Raw genomic sequence first — 15434 nt, 5'->3', positions numbered from 1 at the left:
CACGCATTCTCTCTCTCACACACACGCATTCTCTCTCTCTCTCGCACACACGCATTCTCTCTCACACGCACACGCATTCTCTCTCACACACACACACTCATTCTCTCTCTCTCTTACAGACGCATTCGGTCTCTTACACACACATATTCTCTCACACACATGCATTCTCTCACTCTCGGACGCACGCATTCCCTCTCTCACATACACGCATTCTCGATCTCATGCACACACACATTCTATCTCACACGCAAGCATTCTCTCACTCTCTCACGCACGCATTCTCTCTCTCAAGCACACGCATTCTCTCTCGCAGACAAGCATTGTCTCTCTCTCTCTCTCAATAACGCATTCTCTCTATCTCACACACCATGCATTCTTTCTCTCATACACGCATTCTCTCATTCTCTCACACACGCATTCTCTCTCTCACAGACACACGCATTCTCTCTCTCACACACACACTCATTCTCTCTCTCTTACAGACGCATTCGGTCTCTTACACACACATATTCTCTCACACACATGCATTCTCTCACTCTCGGACGCACGCATTCCCTCTCTCACATACACGCATTCTCGATCTCACGCACACGCACACACTTACTCTCTCTCCCTCTACCTCTCACTCTCTCTCACTCTCACTCTCACTCACTCGCACTCTCACTCTCACTCACTCTCAGTCTCTATCTCTCACTCTCACTCACTCTCACTCTCACACTGTCTCTCTCTCTCCCTCTCCCCCGTCTCTCTCTCTGTCTCTCTCTGTCTGTCTCTCCTCCCCCTCTTACTCCTGATATCTGCAGCCAAACTATTATTTGTGCACTGACTTTTTGCATTTTGTGATCTTTCATATAGTTATACATTTGATTATATTGAGTCATGTACAAACAGCGTGACTTATGTGAAAGCCTAATCTGATACATAGCCTTTGATTTGTATTTTTCAATGTAGTAGATAAATTTTCATTATAGGTGTTTTTCACATTCTTCAATTCATACCTTTCTTGCTGCTTTGTTCAACTGACCTAGCAAGTTGTGGAAACTGGAAAGTAGGAAAATAGTTCATTTTAAAAAAAAGACTAATTTGTAAAACTTATACTTAACTAAAGTTTGTGTGTTGGATAAATGAATGTTGATTTATAACAGGTATTTAATGTCATTTATTCTCCTTATTCCTGAATTATTAGAATACTAAGAATTCCTTTTTGGAAATAATTTGATCTGTGTTTGAGAAGCAACACTGTTTAGCTCAAATAATTCATCAGCCTGAAAACATTCTTCAGCTGTGCAAGCAGATTGCCAGTGGCAGCAAGTTTTGGAATAAGCTTTTGACCTTCCAGTTATGATGTGGATGCTTCCTGTGCCTGAGTTGTGCTTTCCTTGTGGTTTGTGCTAAATTGTCTTTTAATCAGTGTTCTACAATATCAAACTTTTATAGATATTCTTAATTTTGTTAATTTTAGGGGCATAGAAACAGGCCATTCAGGTTTTTGAACCTTCTGTGCCATTTAGTTAAGATCATGGCTGATCTGTTGCCTAACTGCAAATGCCTGCCATGTGTGCATATAACCATTGATACTATTGCTTAAAATAAATTGTCCAACTTGGATTTCACTTTAACAATTAAATTAACATTGATTGCAATTTGAGCAAGTGTTCCAAACTTTCACTACTCTTAGCATGCAGAGGTACTTTCCAATATCTCTTGAATGGCCTGGCCATAATTCTGAAGCTATACCTCCTGGTTCTAGAATCTTCAATCAGTAGAAATAGTTTCTTTATCTACCTAGTCTTTACCTGTTAATATTCTGAAGATCTTGGTTAGATTAGCCCATAGCCTTCTAAATTCAAAAGAATAAAGGCCTAATTTGTCCATTCTATCTTCAGACTTAACTCCTGTAGTCCAGTTATCATCCTTTTAAACCTGCATTAAACTCCCTTCAGGGCCAAAACACCTAAGGTGTTGTGCCCTGATCTGCTGTCAGTATTCTAAGTGGGGTCTAATCAGAATTTACTATAACTGCTGCACAATGTCTACATCCCTATACACCAGCCCTTTAGACACGAAGGCCATCATTCCTTTAGCTATTTTCTGCACCTGTTTGTGGCATTTTAAAGAGCTATGTGCCTGAACCCTAAAGTCTCATTGGTTATCTATTGTGTTTAACTTAGATCATTTTTTTAGAAGGCACAATGTTTTTTCCATCTAAAATGAATAGTCTCTCATTTGTTTATATTAAAATCCATCTGCCATAGCTTTGCCCATAAACCTAATCTATCAATAACCTGTTGTAATTTTATGCTGTAGTGAACACTGTCTACATTGCTGCCGAATTTTGTTATCAGCAAATGTAATACTTGCCTTTTTATGCTGTTATCCAAGTTGTTAATAAATATAGTGAATAATTGGGGCTCTAATGCAGTTACCTGTGGGGCACCGGTATTGTCTTGTCAGTTTGAGTACTTGCCCATTATTCCAACACCTGTTTCCTACCACTTAGTCAATTTCTTATCCATATTAGTAATTGCTCTCAGTTCCATGGGCTTCCTCCTTTGCTAGGAGAAAGTGAGGACTGCAGATACTGAAGATCAGAGCTGAAAATGTGTTGCTGGAAAAGCGCAGCAGGTCAGGCAGCATCCAAGAAGCAGGAGAATCGACGTTTCGGGCATGAGCCCCGAAGAAGGGTTCATGCCCGAAACGTCGATTCTCCTGCGCTTTTCCAGCAACACATTTTCAGCTTCCTCCTTTGCTATAAAGCCATTGTGTGGGACTTTATAAGAAACCTTCAGGAAGTCCATAGAAACAGCATCCATTGACTTACCTATGTCCATCAGATTTGTTATCTCTTTAAAACTCTGAATTTTGTCATTGAATCCTTTTTTTATTTGAATGCTAACTAGTTTTGTTCATTCATTATATTCTTGTTATGAGTTACTTTTGCAACTCAAACAGAAGTTTTGTTTGGTGGAATATCCCTTCAGTGGCAAGTGTGAAAAGATGTCTGCTTTAGCTTAGTGATCACATGTATGAATTTGCTTTTATAACAAAACCTAGAAAAGTTACCAAAGGAAAACCAGTCCTTTGAGCCAGTCTTTGGAGACAAGGCCAAATAGCAACAAAAGCATTTGACACACAGGTTGGTTGTGCAATTCCACTATTCTACTCTCTGCATTCTTGGGTATCGGTGAATGATGTAAACTTGGGAATGAAAGATAGACTGAGAAGTAAATCTATGATGAACTGTTAGACATAGCTAGGATATTGTGACATCATTTTACTGTGTTACATCTGAGCCGTGTAAAGAAAGAATAGCGATTTTGAGGCAACACTTAGATTTCTTGCAGTGATTTAGTCATTGAATGGATGTCATGTTTAAAATTAAAATGGTTGGTTTTAATGGTTATATTGGTATGTAATTCCTGTCATTTACCAACATCAATAAAAGGACTGTTTAAGTCAGGGATGGTCAGTCTTGAGCTCGGAGATCACATAGCTACAAAGAATTCTTGGTTCCTCTTTTGGCTTTTCCCAAGTTACGTGGGATTACAATGTTTGTTGATCACTTTATTTATCAACCATAATTTTTGGATTTGGGTGTTTTGTAGCCATGTGCTCTCCTGCCACTATGCTCCACACTTGGAATCTAGTACTCATGAATACTGGCTTGCCTGCACTAGTGGCTGGGTTTCATATTGGTCAAGTCCTAGAGTGGAACTTGAACGTGGGATCTCTAGCTCTGAGGCAGCAGTGCTATCCACTGAGCCATTTATATCTTCTTTGATTATGGAATTCAATTACATGTTTATATTAAATTTTACTTAGTTTCAGTTACTAATGAGAGATTTTGGTTTACTGGCATAGGCTCAATTTGCTAATGAGCCAACATTGCTAAGAACAACACTTAATTGTCGAAAAATTTAACAGGACAAAATAGTAAGCAAGAAATAAAAGTGTAAATGGGATTACGTTGAGAGATTGTGGGTCATTGTTCAGAAGCCACTGATTTCAGTTGACTTGTAAAGTGGAGTGATGGGGGAGCAGCAGCTGGAATGACTGTGATTAATAATTTATTTTCTTGTAAGTTGTTATCATTAGATTTTGAAAAAAATATTTTATTAAGAAGTTTAACTTTTTAATTACCATTTCATTTTTAGTGGAAGAAGAGGGATTATGGGAGCAAGGACTGTCCTATGAGTGCCGTACACTGCTTTTTAAGGCTATTCACAACTTATTGGAAAGGTATGTGCTGTATGATATCCTACAACTATTTCATATGTAATGGAGCTTGCTTGTGATGCCTAATATTGGCATCTACAACTTTTGGGACTTTATATACCAATACTTTTTTTTTCTGTTTTGATAGCCAATCTTGTTGATTGACTGACTGACTGAAAAGATATTTTCGTTAGAAAATAGGTGATAATGCTGAAAGGTTCATGTTTCGGTTGAAAATGTAACATTTTTCCAATTCTGTCTTCTGCACCAGTGTTTTTCACTCAATAATTTGGGTTACTGGAAATATAGTCATAATCTTGAATAGATACAGAGAAAACCTCTTGCACTTGCAATCTCTGGCAATGTGTTTGTTTAACCAGAAGAGTTCCATTGCCAGTACCAATAATTTGTCTTGTGTCTGAGTGAACTTCCCAAAATGTGCAAAGTTAGGAACAGTTATGTGTTTTAGACAGTCGAGTTAATTTGAGTAATAGCAAATGGATTGAGGACCAACTTTCAGAAAGATGTATTGCAATTCACCACAGTGAATTGTATCCTAGAGTCTCAGAATAGTTTGTGAAGAAGAAAGCTGTTGGGCTCCATTGCATCTGTATTGGCTTTCTGAGCATTTTGACTTTGTACTAATGCCCTACTCTACCCTGTTACATTGTGCATTGTTTCTATTTGGATGATTATTTAATGTCCCCTCCAATCCCTCAATTGAATGTGCCACCACCAAACTTCTAAGCAATGCTTTCCAGACCCTAACCGTTCACTTCGAGAGAGTGTTTTCTTCATCGCATTTGCTTCTTTAGCAAAATTTTTAAAATCTTTGCCTTCACGTACTCAATCTTAAAAGTAAGAACTGTTTCTCCTTGTCTAACCTGTAAACCTGTCGTGGTTTTGAAAACTGCTATCAGACCTTTTTAGCCTCAAACTCTCTGAGGAGGTCAGAAGTCACAACACCAGGTTATGAACCAACAGGTTTATTTAAAATCACAAGCTTTCAGAGCCCTGCTCCTTCGCTGTTTCCTCTCTGAGGAAAACAGTCCCAACTTCTGCAGTCTGTCCTAATTAATGAAGATGTTCAACTTTGAAAACCATTCTCATTTGGGAAGGTTTTGGCGAATGTTACTCCCCGAACATTCTGGAATCCAGAACTCCACGCTAATGTTCTTGGGACATTAGTTTGAATTCCACCATGACGGGTGGTGAAATTTGAATTCCACAAAAAGAGTTGGTCTTCCATTGGTTTACTATCTTTTAGGGAACAAAATCTACTGCCTTGTTTGCTCTGGGCTTCTATATGACTCCAGATCCATGACAGTAGTTGTCTTTTAACTGCCCTTGTGGCAGTAAATACTGGCATAGCTGTGACACCCACATCTCTTTGAATTGGTATTGAGAATTGTCTTGATGAGTGGAAGATGGTAAAATGTATATTTTTTTTTTTAAGTAGTACTCATGTTAGCTTACCTTTTTAGTTTTTAACCTTTTTTTTGAGCAAAGGTGTATTACTTGTTATTCTGCAGTCCTGACAACATTTGAGTCCAGAGAAGACTGAAAGGTTATTCTTAATGCCTTGGCAGTTTCCACTCTTGTATCCTTCCATATTCTTAAAAGCTTAACTTTTAGTCTTTATGCTTTAGTAACTTTAAATATTGATAGCTTATCCATCCAATGTTTTCATATTCTCAGCTAGAACTCATTTTGCATTGTATTCTGTTGTATGGGTAGAACACATTATTTGCCTTTAAAAACCTTCACTCCCCACCTATTCATACATTAATTCTATAAATTAGATCCTTAATGAGACGCATGCATCATTTTATAATTTAGAAGCTTATTTGCTAAATGTTATTTTTATTTCCTGGAGTGGAGTTTTACCTGTTTAACTTAATTTTGCCACTTTGGATACAGTTAAAGGCTAGCAGTCTTCTAATTGAAGACTAGGACATTACGTGTTTTATAATCCTCTTCTACTAACTGATTTGCTCCTTTGTCACTCAAAATTAACACTTGACCATAGGGGCATAGGTAAACTAGTGAGGGAAGATTGTGAATACAAACAGCACTTTCTAAATTTTCAGTTTTACTTAGTTTTGGGACTGCATTGGGTTGGGATATCTGGTCGGCATGGACGGCTTGGACCGAAGGATCTGTTTCCATGCTGTACATCTCTACGACTCTATGACACTGATTTGGCAATTGGGAAACATTGTACAATTTGAGTGTCAGTTACATTTAATTATATTTAATTTACAATATTAAAACTGTCAAAATTAAAATAGTGTTCAGGCTTGGGCTGAAAGAAATTTGCCAGAAATGTGTGTGTTTCTGGCCTGTAATCAATCATCAACTGATAAGTTAGCATTTTACATGTAGGCCTGACATGTTTATAGGGTGAACATGTTAAACCACCTGACTAAATTAGTTGAATTATGCCAAAGATAGATATGGTATATAATTACAATTTATGATTACTCATGCAGCACAATTGTTGGTCTTTCACATTCATATCTATTTTAAAATTGGAAAGGGTCCATATTCTCCCTAATGCAATATCGATTACAGCCTTGGGCGACTGTCTGTATGGAGTTTGCATGTTCTTCTGCGTGAGTTTCCTCTGGGTGCTCTGGTTTACTCCCACTGTCCAAGGATGTGCAGGTCAGCTGAATTGGCCATACTAAATTGCCCAGAGTGTTAGGTGCATTAGTCAGAGGGAAACTGTTCTGGGTGAGTTACTCTTCGGAGGGTCGGTGTGGACTTGTTGGGCCGAAGGGCCTGTTTCCACACTGTAGGGAATCTAATCTAATCCATTTCTTTTGTAAAATGATTTCTGGAACTATAAGCTTGCCCCATCTAAATTAGCTTGTGAATAAAATCAGAACTAAATTCTGCAATTTGCCAATTTTAACATGTCATCTTGAACCACCTGTTTGAGAATAATCTGAAATTAATATGCACAATTTACCTTTTACATATGGTTTTCTATTTCATATACTGCAGTGAGGTCGCACCTTGGCTCTTCTTTCAAAGCTAACAAGACCTAGATCTTTATTCAGATAACTTCTGACATGAGGGGTATTGGCTGATGTGCTGCAACTGAAGAGAGGATGAGTTGTGGCTCAGAAACCATCCTCTGCTGCCATCCTATTCTTACAACTTTGCATACCTGAGATGGGTGTGGTGCAAGTGACTAAAAATAGATAGTGTTCAAATTTGGAAATTAATACTTTCCTCTTCTCAAACCAAACCCCACGCCCCAATCCCCCAACAACAGGAGCCATCTTTCTTTGTGCTTCACTGTCTTCAAATCACAATGTTCTAAGCAAATAATCTTTACTAAATTACAGTTACACTTGTGAAGCTAGTTACAGCAGTTATTGATTAGAAAAATTGGTTTTGATTGCATTTGAGATGAATATAAGAGCGTTTTCGTTTGAACTTTGTCAGCTGAAAGGTCATCTTTAACTCCTAGAGTCTTGATTCTGGCACATTAACAAACGTCCATCTTGGCAATTTTTAAGAAAAAATTGGCAATGCATTCTGCATGCATCATTCAATAATTTATACATTTTCTTGGCAGAAACACTGGAATCTGTTCACCTTTATTGTGGATTGAAGATCTGCTTATAAAGGAGGCATACATTTTTAATAGCTCTTATAACTATCAATATGACTGCTGTACAGTTTCTAGTACTAATTTTAAATTACCTGCAAGCAACTGTATCCATATTTCTGTTGTTTTTTGTGAAAAACCTGTCTTTGGGATTATCTTCCTACTTTGGCTTGCAGTAAGACTTATATGAGCAATGTGTGAGCTGGTACGAGTGGTCCATTTAGTTTTCGTAGATTAACTGTGGGATGATGGCTGCTAAGTCTCAAATCCTTTAGAATTGATGCCTAGCTGCTTTGGTACAGGTGTATTTCCCAAGTTGGTGGGGGGAGCAATTGTTCCTAGTGTCTTGAAATAGGGACTTTCTTGAGGAAACTCTTCAATAGGGAGAAAATGATTGTCCTGTGTTTTTTCTTAAATTCATGGCCATGTTCTCCACTCTCAGTATTCCACAAGTCAACCTGAAGGAAAGGAACAGCTCAGATTTCTCTTGCATCCAGTCGCTGGGTCTCACTGGCTTAATCATCTTGCATCTAATACAAATAAAAGCAAAACACTGTGAATATTAGAAATTCAAAACTGAAAGTTTCTTTCGCCATTGCTGTCAGACCTGCTGAATTTTTCCAGCATTTTCTGTGCTTGTATCAAGTACAAACTTTTTTGCACTTCTTGTTTCTCTTACTCCCGTTATTGCTAAATTCCATTCTGTGCCAGATTTACACTTTTTTACACAGCAATGTACAGCTGTGATATCTGCAGTAAGGTTTTGATCTTCTCTACTTCAATATTATAAAAGCCATACCAGTGTTAATTATATTTATTTTTACTTGTGTATTTTTCCCCCCAGTGGAATTCCATATTTTTGTAGCTTTTCTTGTTTTTTTTCCCCCCATTTCATTTCCATGCCACCAAAATTCTAGTTGCGAAGGTTTCATGGTTTACAATTATCAGTAAAACTTGTTGGTAGGAGCGTGGGTAGTAGACGAAGATAGGATTGTATTCTCGTGCTCCTCAATTGAATAGATTGCACCATTTGCATAAGCACAAAGCATAGCTGTTAAGGTAAAGAACTGGAGGGTGATTGGCATCCATGGACTGACATCACAAAACATTTCTATTCAGATTAACCATCTGGATAGCACCAGCAAGATATCATAGCAGTCTGTGCTAACTCATTCAGAAGAGGACAGAGTTTATACACCAATAAGCTAATGGTTGTTCAATGGGCTAAATTTATTCTTTTAAGCAGGAAAGTCTTTCACATAGAATGAAGGCACTGTACTGATGTCAGGCCGGGCTTCAAATTATTTTGGCTACTTATGCTGTAACTTTGAAGTTATTGCATATTAAATGTTTCTATTTATATTCTGATTTATCAGTCCTATATGTTGTATTAGTTCCAGTGGTTAGAGGGAGCTGTTAATATCCAATTTCAAAAGTTGTCCACATTGTGAATTTACAATCTGTCTTCTAGTAATTTTCTGCAATTATTTTCACTGGGCACTGCTCATAAGCAAGCAGTTTATCCTCTGCCAACACTCGAAATGATCTTTTCCCCCCCATTGGAAGAAGTTTTTCTTTTGCCTTTCTGCACTTTGGGCTGCTTATTCACTGCAAAGCACAACTGATGCATTTTAAAAGTGGGATTTGCCCTTGGGAAATTGCTGTATACTCCCTTTCTTATGCAATTTGTTCAGAGTTTTAACTTAGCATAGCAACATACAATTATAGGAATTTTTTTTTCTGTAGTGAAAAGATCATGAGAAACACAAATGTTCATTTTCCGAGGAAATGCTGTCTGTCTTTTCTTTTTAAATTGCTCTTACGATAGCACATCTTGAAAACAAGTTGCTGTGCAGGCAACTTGAAGCAGTAACTACTGAAATAACAGAAGACCTCTAGGCACCTAGGATTCCTAGTCCCTATCCAATCCCAGCATATGCTGTCTTAAACTGAAATTATTTAAGATCTTGCCTCTGTAGCCTGGTTGATTTTTATTTTTCAAACTAACACAAACCTAGACAGTTTGAGAAAATCATTAAAACAAGTGAGCAAGATCATCCTCTGGCCACCCTAATTTGCAGCTGTCAGTCTACACCACCTGTTGAACATTTTATAATATATTGGTGAACTTTTGTAGTATGTCTTTAAGATATAATGTGAAGTTTTTGAGAAGCTGACAAACTAAAACAAGTAAAAGTGATTGCATATATTCGTGAAAGCTTTTCAGTCTATTTTGTGCATTTAAATCAATTAAATAGCATGCTAAGTTGTCTTAATTTGAAGCAGAATGGTCAAATGAAGGGACTCCGAAGTGAATATTAAATAACATTTTTACAATCATTCATTCATTTTTGTTTTGCAACACTTCCTTGACATTTGCATTTTGTTCTCTCCATGAAACATTTGAACCATTCTAAGGAATTTGCCACATGAAAGTAAATGAGAACTTGAATTAAATGTGTTTTGGGTCTCCCTTTCTAAAGGGAATGGTTAGTTGTTAAATAATGTCTGTGTAATAAGCTTGACAGATTGAGCAGGACATTATTGAATTTCTTGTGTTATTCCTATGTAGAAAAAATTGTTTTCATACATGTGGTATCTTGAAGATATTTCCCAGTGTTATAGTTCAGATGCTTTTTGATCCACAACTTTGTGTTTCCTTTCTTTCTTTAAAGGTGCTTGTTGAACAGGAACTTTGTGCGAATTGGAAAGTGGTTTGTGAAACCATATGAAAAAGACGAGAAACCGGTGAACAAAAGGTAAGAATGGTGATTCCTGCAGGGCTATTTTATGTTTTTATGTAAATCTCTGAAGTCTTTGAGTTTGATATTTTGCATCTATCAACGTAGCTTTGTGCTGAAATTTCTACATTTCTTTATGCTTTTCCAGATTGTTTGTTTGAATCTGGACATTGCTGATTTCTGTAGTCTTCACAGTATCAGGTTAAATCTAACCTTTAGTCCTGGATGAGTTATTTCTTATTTGCCTGTTGGTGCACATATTTTTCAATTCCTTGAATTCAAAAGGATTCTGAACATTGTGGGCCTCTTGAATTGTAATGGACTGCTGTTTCCCTCTCTTGGTGATGTGGATGATTTCCTCAAGAGTTGGTCGTCACCAAAGACTTATTCAGTCAGGAATTTGAAAGCTTGAGCCAAGAAGGGAAAAAACCCACATCTTCAGAATGCTGTCAATAGAAAATCTGATATGGATTGTGCTGGACTTGATCAACAGAGTTAAAGCTAGAAATAGTTTCATCATCTTTTGGTCCATGTGGCAGCTGGTGTGGCATCAGCATGTTTACAACTGGGGAGTTGCTGCAGCTGCACCATCTCTGTCTTTCCTTTGGACATATTGGGTGTAGCTAGTTTGATGTAGATGGTACTTGAAATATGCTGCTTGTCTTCTGTGATGGTGGTGTGCAATGGAAAATGTTGCACGACTCTTAACTTTACCTTAATGTTTGCCCTGAGCCAGTTCTACTTGGGGATTCTGTAATCAGCCATATAGGAAATATGATTTGCCTTCTAAGTTCTGTTTACTGGAGGGTGATTTCCAAACTGCTGAGCCAAGCATGATTGAGGACTTCTTTATTTGTGATTTTGTCCTGCCAGTGAATTTTTAATCTGGACTTTTTGATGTTTTTGGAAACATTCCAAACTTTTGATCTGTAGCATATCCAGGATTCTGTGTAATATGGCAGGGTAGCAAGCATGCTTAATGCCATGTTGCTTCCAGACTAGATAGAACTTGTTTCCTGGATGTGTGCAAGGGCATCTTCAATAGTGGCAACTCTTAAGAGGACACTGCTGAGATGAGAACTTTTTTGTAGCTTTAAGACTGGTGCTGTCAATGGTTATGGTGATTCATAGTATATGTCTACTGCTGGCTAAAACAAACTTTGGTTTGGAAACATTGTTTTGTGAACTGAAATTTCAAAGCTTTTGACAGCACTTGAGAATTGATGGGAATGAATAGGCTGATTGCCTGCTGGAATGACAAATGAATTGCATTTACTTTTCCTTGTGCTTTGGGTGGGTTACACCCTCTTGTAAGTTCAAGGTCTCTAAAGTAGTAGACTCATTGGTCAAATGCTGTTTTCTGATTCCTTGTCCTTTGAGACAGAAACATAAAATGATTGTTTTCAAATGGTTCTTAGTTCAGTGTTAACCAACAGACTGTGACTAAACTACAGAGTATGGTCACTCTGGACTGTTTCGGCCTTCCTTTAGTATTGTGACTGAAGATTCTTAAAATATAATTGATTTATAGAAAATTTCAACAGAATAGGAATGACTCTTCGTTACTTAAATGTGTCTTTACACCAGGGTGGAATGGATATAGTGCTTGCTGTTGTGGTGTACGTGGTCATATGTATTTGTGTGTGCTCTATTTGGAGTTGTCATTGATCCCAAATTTTTGTCCGTGGTTTTATGGCATCTGTTCTTGTTCAGTCAAATCTACTTGAAAGGATGTCATCCAGATCGGTTGAAATTTAGATCATCTTGCCTTGGTTTCAACTTGTAAAATTTCAGTTTTCATTATGTCTGCATTGTAACATTTCACAAGAAATGTTGGAAATAACTTAGAAAAATGGAATTTTGCCAATAATGCAATTATTCAAAAAATCAAACAATTCAGAGTTATGATTAAACTAGTTTTGGCTGAAACAAAAGGAGTTTTTAAAACGCATTCATTTGCGGGATGTGGGTGTCGCTGGCTGGCTGGCATTTATTATCTGTCTCTAGTTGCCCATGAGAAGGAGGCAGCTCACCACCATCTTAAATTGCTGCAGCCCACCTGCTGTGAGTTGACCCACAATGCCGTTAGGGAGGGAATTCCAGGATTTTGACCCAGTGACAGTGAAGGAACGGCAGTTTATTTCCAAGTTAGGATAAGTGACTTGAAGGGGACCTTGGTGGTGTCCCCATGTAACTGCTGCACTTGTCCTTCTAGGTGGAAATGATTGTGGGTTTGAAAGTGCTGTTTAAGGATCTTTGGCAAATTTCTATTGTGCATCTTGTAGATAGTACACACTGCTTCCACTAAACCTCAGTGGTGGAGGAAGTGGATGCTTTTGGATATGGCACTGGTTAAGTGGGTTGCTTTGTCCTGGATGGTGTCAAACTTCTTGAATGTTGTTGGAGCAAGTGGGGAGTATTCCATCACACTCCTGACTTGTGCCTTGTAGATGGTGGACATACTCTGGGTGTCACGAGGTGAGTTTCTCGCTGCAGTATTCCAAATATCTGACCTGCTCTTGTAGTCATTCCTTATGTGCTGAGTCCATTTGAGTTTCTGGTTAATGATAACCATGAGGAGGTTGATGGCAGGGGATTCAATGATGATACACCACTGAATGTCAAGGGGTGGTGGTTAAATTGTTTCTTATAGGTGATGATCATAGTATGGCATTTATATAGCACAAATGTTACTTTTCAACCCAAGCCTGGATATTGTCCAGATCTTGTTGGATTTAAACATGGACTGCTTCAGTATCTGAGTCACGAATGGTCCTGAACATTATATAGTCATTGGCGAGCATCTGCACTTCTCAACATCATTGAAGAAGCCGAAGATAGGACACTACCCTGAGGAACTCCTGCACATATGTTCTGGCGCTGAGATGTCTGACCTCCAACAAACATGACCACCTTCCTATATGTCGGTATGACTCCAACCATCAGAGTTTGCCCCCCAATACCATTTGATTCAAGTTTTGCTGGGGTGGGGGGGGGGCTTGATGCTACTTTTGGTCGATTGCAGCTTTGATGTCAAAGTCTGTCACTCTCTCACCTAACCTCTGGAATTTATGCACGTTTGAATCAAGGTTGTAATGAGGTTCGGAGCTGAGTGGTCCTGTCAGAACCAAAATCCGGCATTGCTGAGCAGGTGTGCTTGATAGCACTAGTGATGTTCCCTTCCATCACTTTACTCATAATCGAGAATAGACTTATGGGGCGGTAATTGGCTAGGTTGGATTTGTCCTGCTTTTTTGAATAGGACATACCTGGGTATTTTTCCACATTGTTGGATAGATGTCAGTGTTGGAACTATGCTGGAACAGCTTGGCTAGGGCAGTGACCAGTTCTGGAGCACACATCTTCAGTACTATTGCTGGAATGTTGTCAGAGCCCATAGCCTTTTCAGTATCCAGTATATCCATCCATTTCTTGATGTCAAGTGGAGTGAATTGAAATGGCTGAAGACTGGGATCTGTAATGCAGCAGACCACTGGAGGAGGCTGAGTTGGATCATCCACTTGGCACTTCTGGCTGAAGATTGCGAAAGTTTCAGCCTTACCTTTTGCAGTGATGTGCTGGGTTCTTCCATCATTGAGGATGGGAATACTTGTGGAGCCACCTTCTCCAGTCGGTTAAATTGTCTACCACCATTCATGACTGGATGTGGCAGGACCGCAGAGCATAGATCTGATCCTCTGATTATGTATCGCTTAGCTATGTCTTATCACTTGCTCCTATGGTGTTTTGCATGCAAGTTTGGCTTCACCAGGTTGACAACACCTCTTCATGTATGCCTGGTGTTGCTCCTGCCCTGACCACCTGCACTGTCCATTGAACCATGGTTGATCCCTTGGCTTAATGGTAATGGTTGAGTAGGGGAAATGCCAGGTCATGAGGTTACAGATTTAGCTGGAATACAGCTCTGCTGCTGTTCATGGCCCACAATGTTTCATGGATGCCCAGTCTTGTTGTTTGAAGTCTGTCCCATTTGGCACGGTGATAGTGGCACACAATATGATGGAGATCATTCTCAATGTGAAGGCAGGAATTTGTCTCCACAAGGACTGTACAGTGGTCGTTCTTACTGATAGTGTCATGGACAAATGCATCAGTAGCCAATAGGTTGGGAAGTATGAGGTAGAGTTTCCCTCTTGGTTCCCTCTCCACCTGACTGTGTGCACCTTACGACCTGAGGGCTCCTCCATTCGCCGAATGGACTGCTCAGCATCCTCGGTCGTGCAAAAGTGAGGACTGCTGATGCTGAAAATCTGAGTCTAGATTAGAGTGGTGCTAGAAAAGCACAGCAGGTCAGGCAGCATCCGAGGAGTAAGAGTATCCTCTGACATAGCAAGGAACTGTGGGATTTGCCTCCTAATTAACACTTTCTGATGCTCAGACATGGTGACCATGGCAAGTCACTGCTCTGTGGACCTAGAATATTTAAGAGTGAAATGCTGTCCATACTATTTGCCCACAAGTTCAGCTTCGCTGTTCTGACAGTGATCTAATACCACCCCATGCACAAATGAATAGTACACTTAACAAAGTATACAGTGCTATAAACAATTTTGAGGCAGAATACACCCAAAGCTGAAACTTTATTGCTGGAACAGCACAGCAGGTCAGGCAGCATCTAGGGAACAGAAGATTCGACGTTTCGGGCACATGCCCTTCTTCAGGAATGAGCAGAGAGTGTTCAGCAGGAGAAGATAAAAGGTAGGGAGGAGAGAGGGACTCACTGAAATCTTTGTAGAGAGAGGCAGAGAGCTTCTTCAAGGAAGGCATCCTTGTAAGAGGATTCGCAGTAGGTTGAAATCTTCGAGGAGAAAGTGAGGTCTGCAGATGCTGGAGAT

General features: G+C 39.0%; 1 protein-coding gene across 3 annotated transcripts in view; it reads left to right on the top strand.

The window, feature by feature from the left end:
* The window catches only part of med13a (mediator complex subunit 13a), a 217668-nt gene that overhangs the window by 63155 nt on the left and 139079 nt on the right, over positions 1 to 15434 (top strand). For all 3 annotated transcript variants that reach the window (XM_043718104.1, XM_043718103.1, XM_043718105.1), the window contains exons 3-4: positions 4155 to 4239; positions 10513 to 10596. In XM_043718104.1, coding sequence (XP_043574039.1) covers positions 4155 to 4239; positions 10513 to 10596 — 169 coding nt within the window. The remainder of the gene's footprint in view (positions 1 to 4154; positions 4240 to 10512; positions 10597 to 15434) is intronic.

This window comes from Chiloscyllium plagiosum, chromosome 28, assembly GCF_004010195.1.
Source record: "Chiloscyllium plagiosum isolate BGI_BamShark_2017 chromosome 28, ASM401019v2, whole genome shotgun sequence".
In the NCBI taxonomy this organism is placed as follows: Eukaryota; Metazoa; Chordata; class Chondrichthyes; order Orectolobiformes; family Hemiscylliidae; genus Chiloscyllium; species Chiloscyllium plagiosum.
The sequence above is the reverse complement of the archived record's forward strand: the minus strand, read 5'-3'. Positions and strand labels throughout refer to the sequence as shown.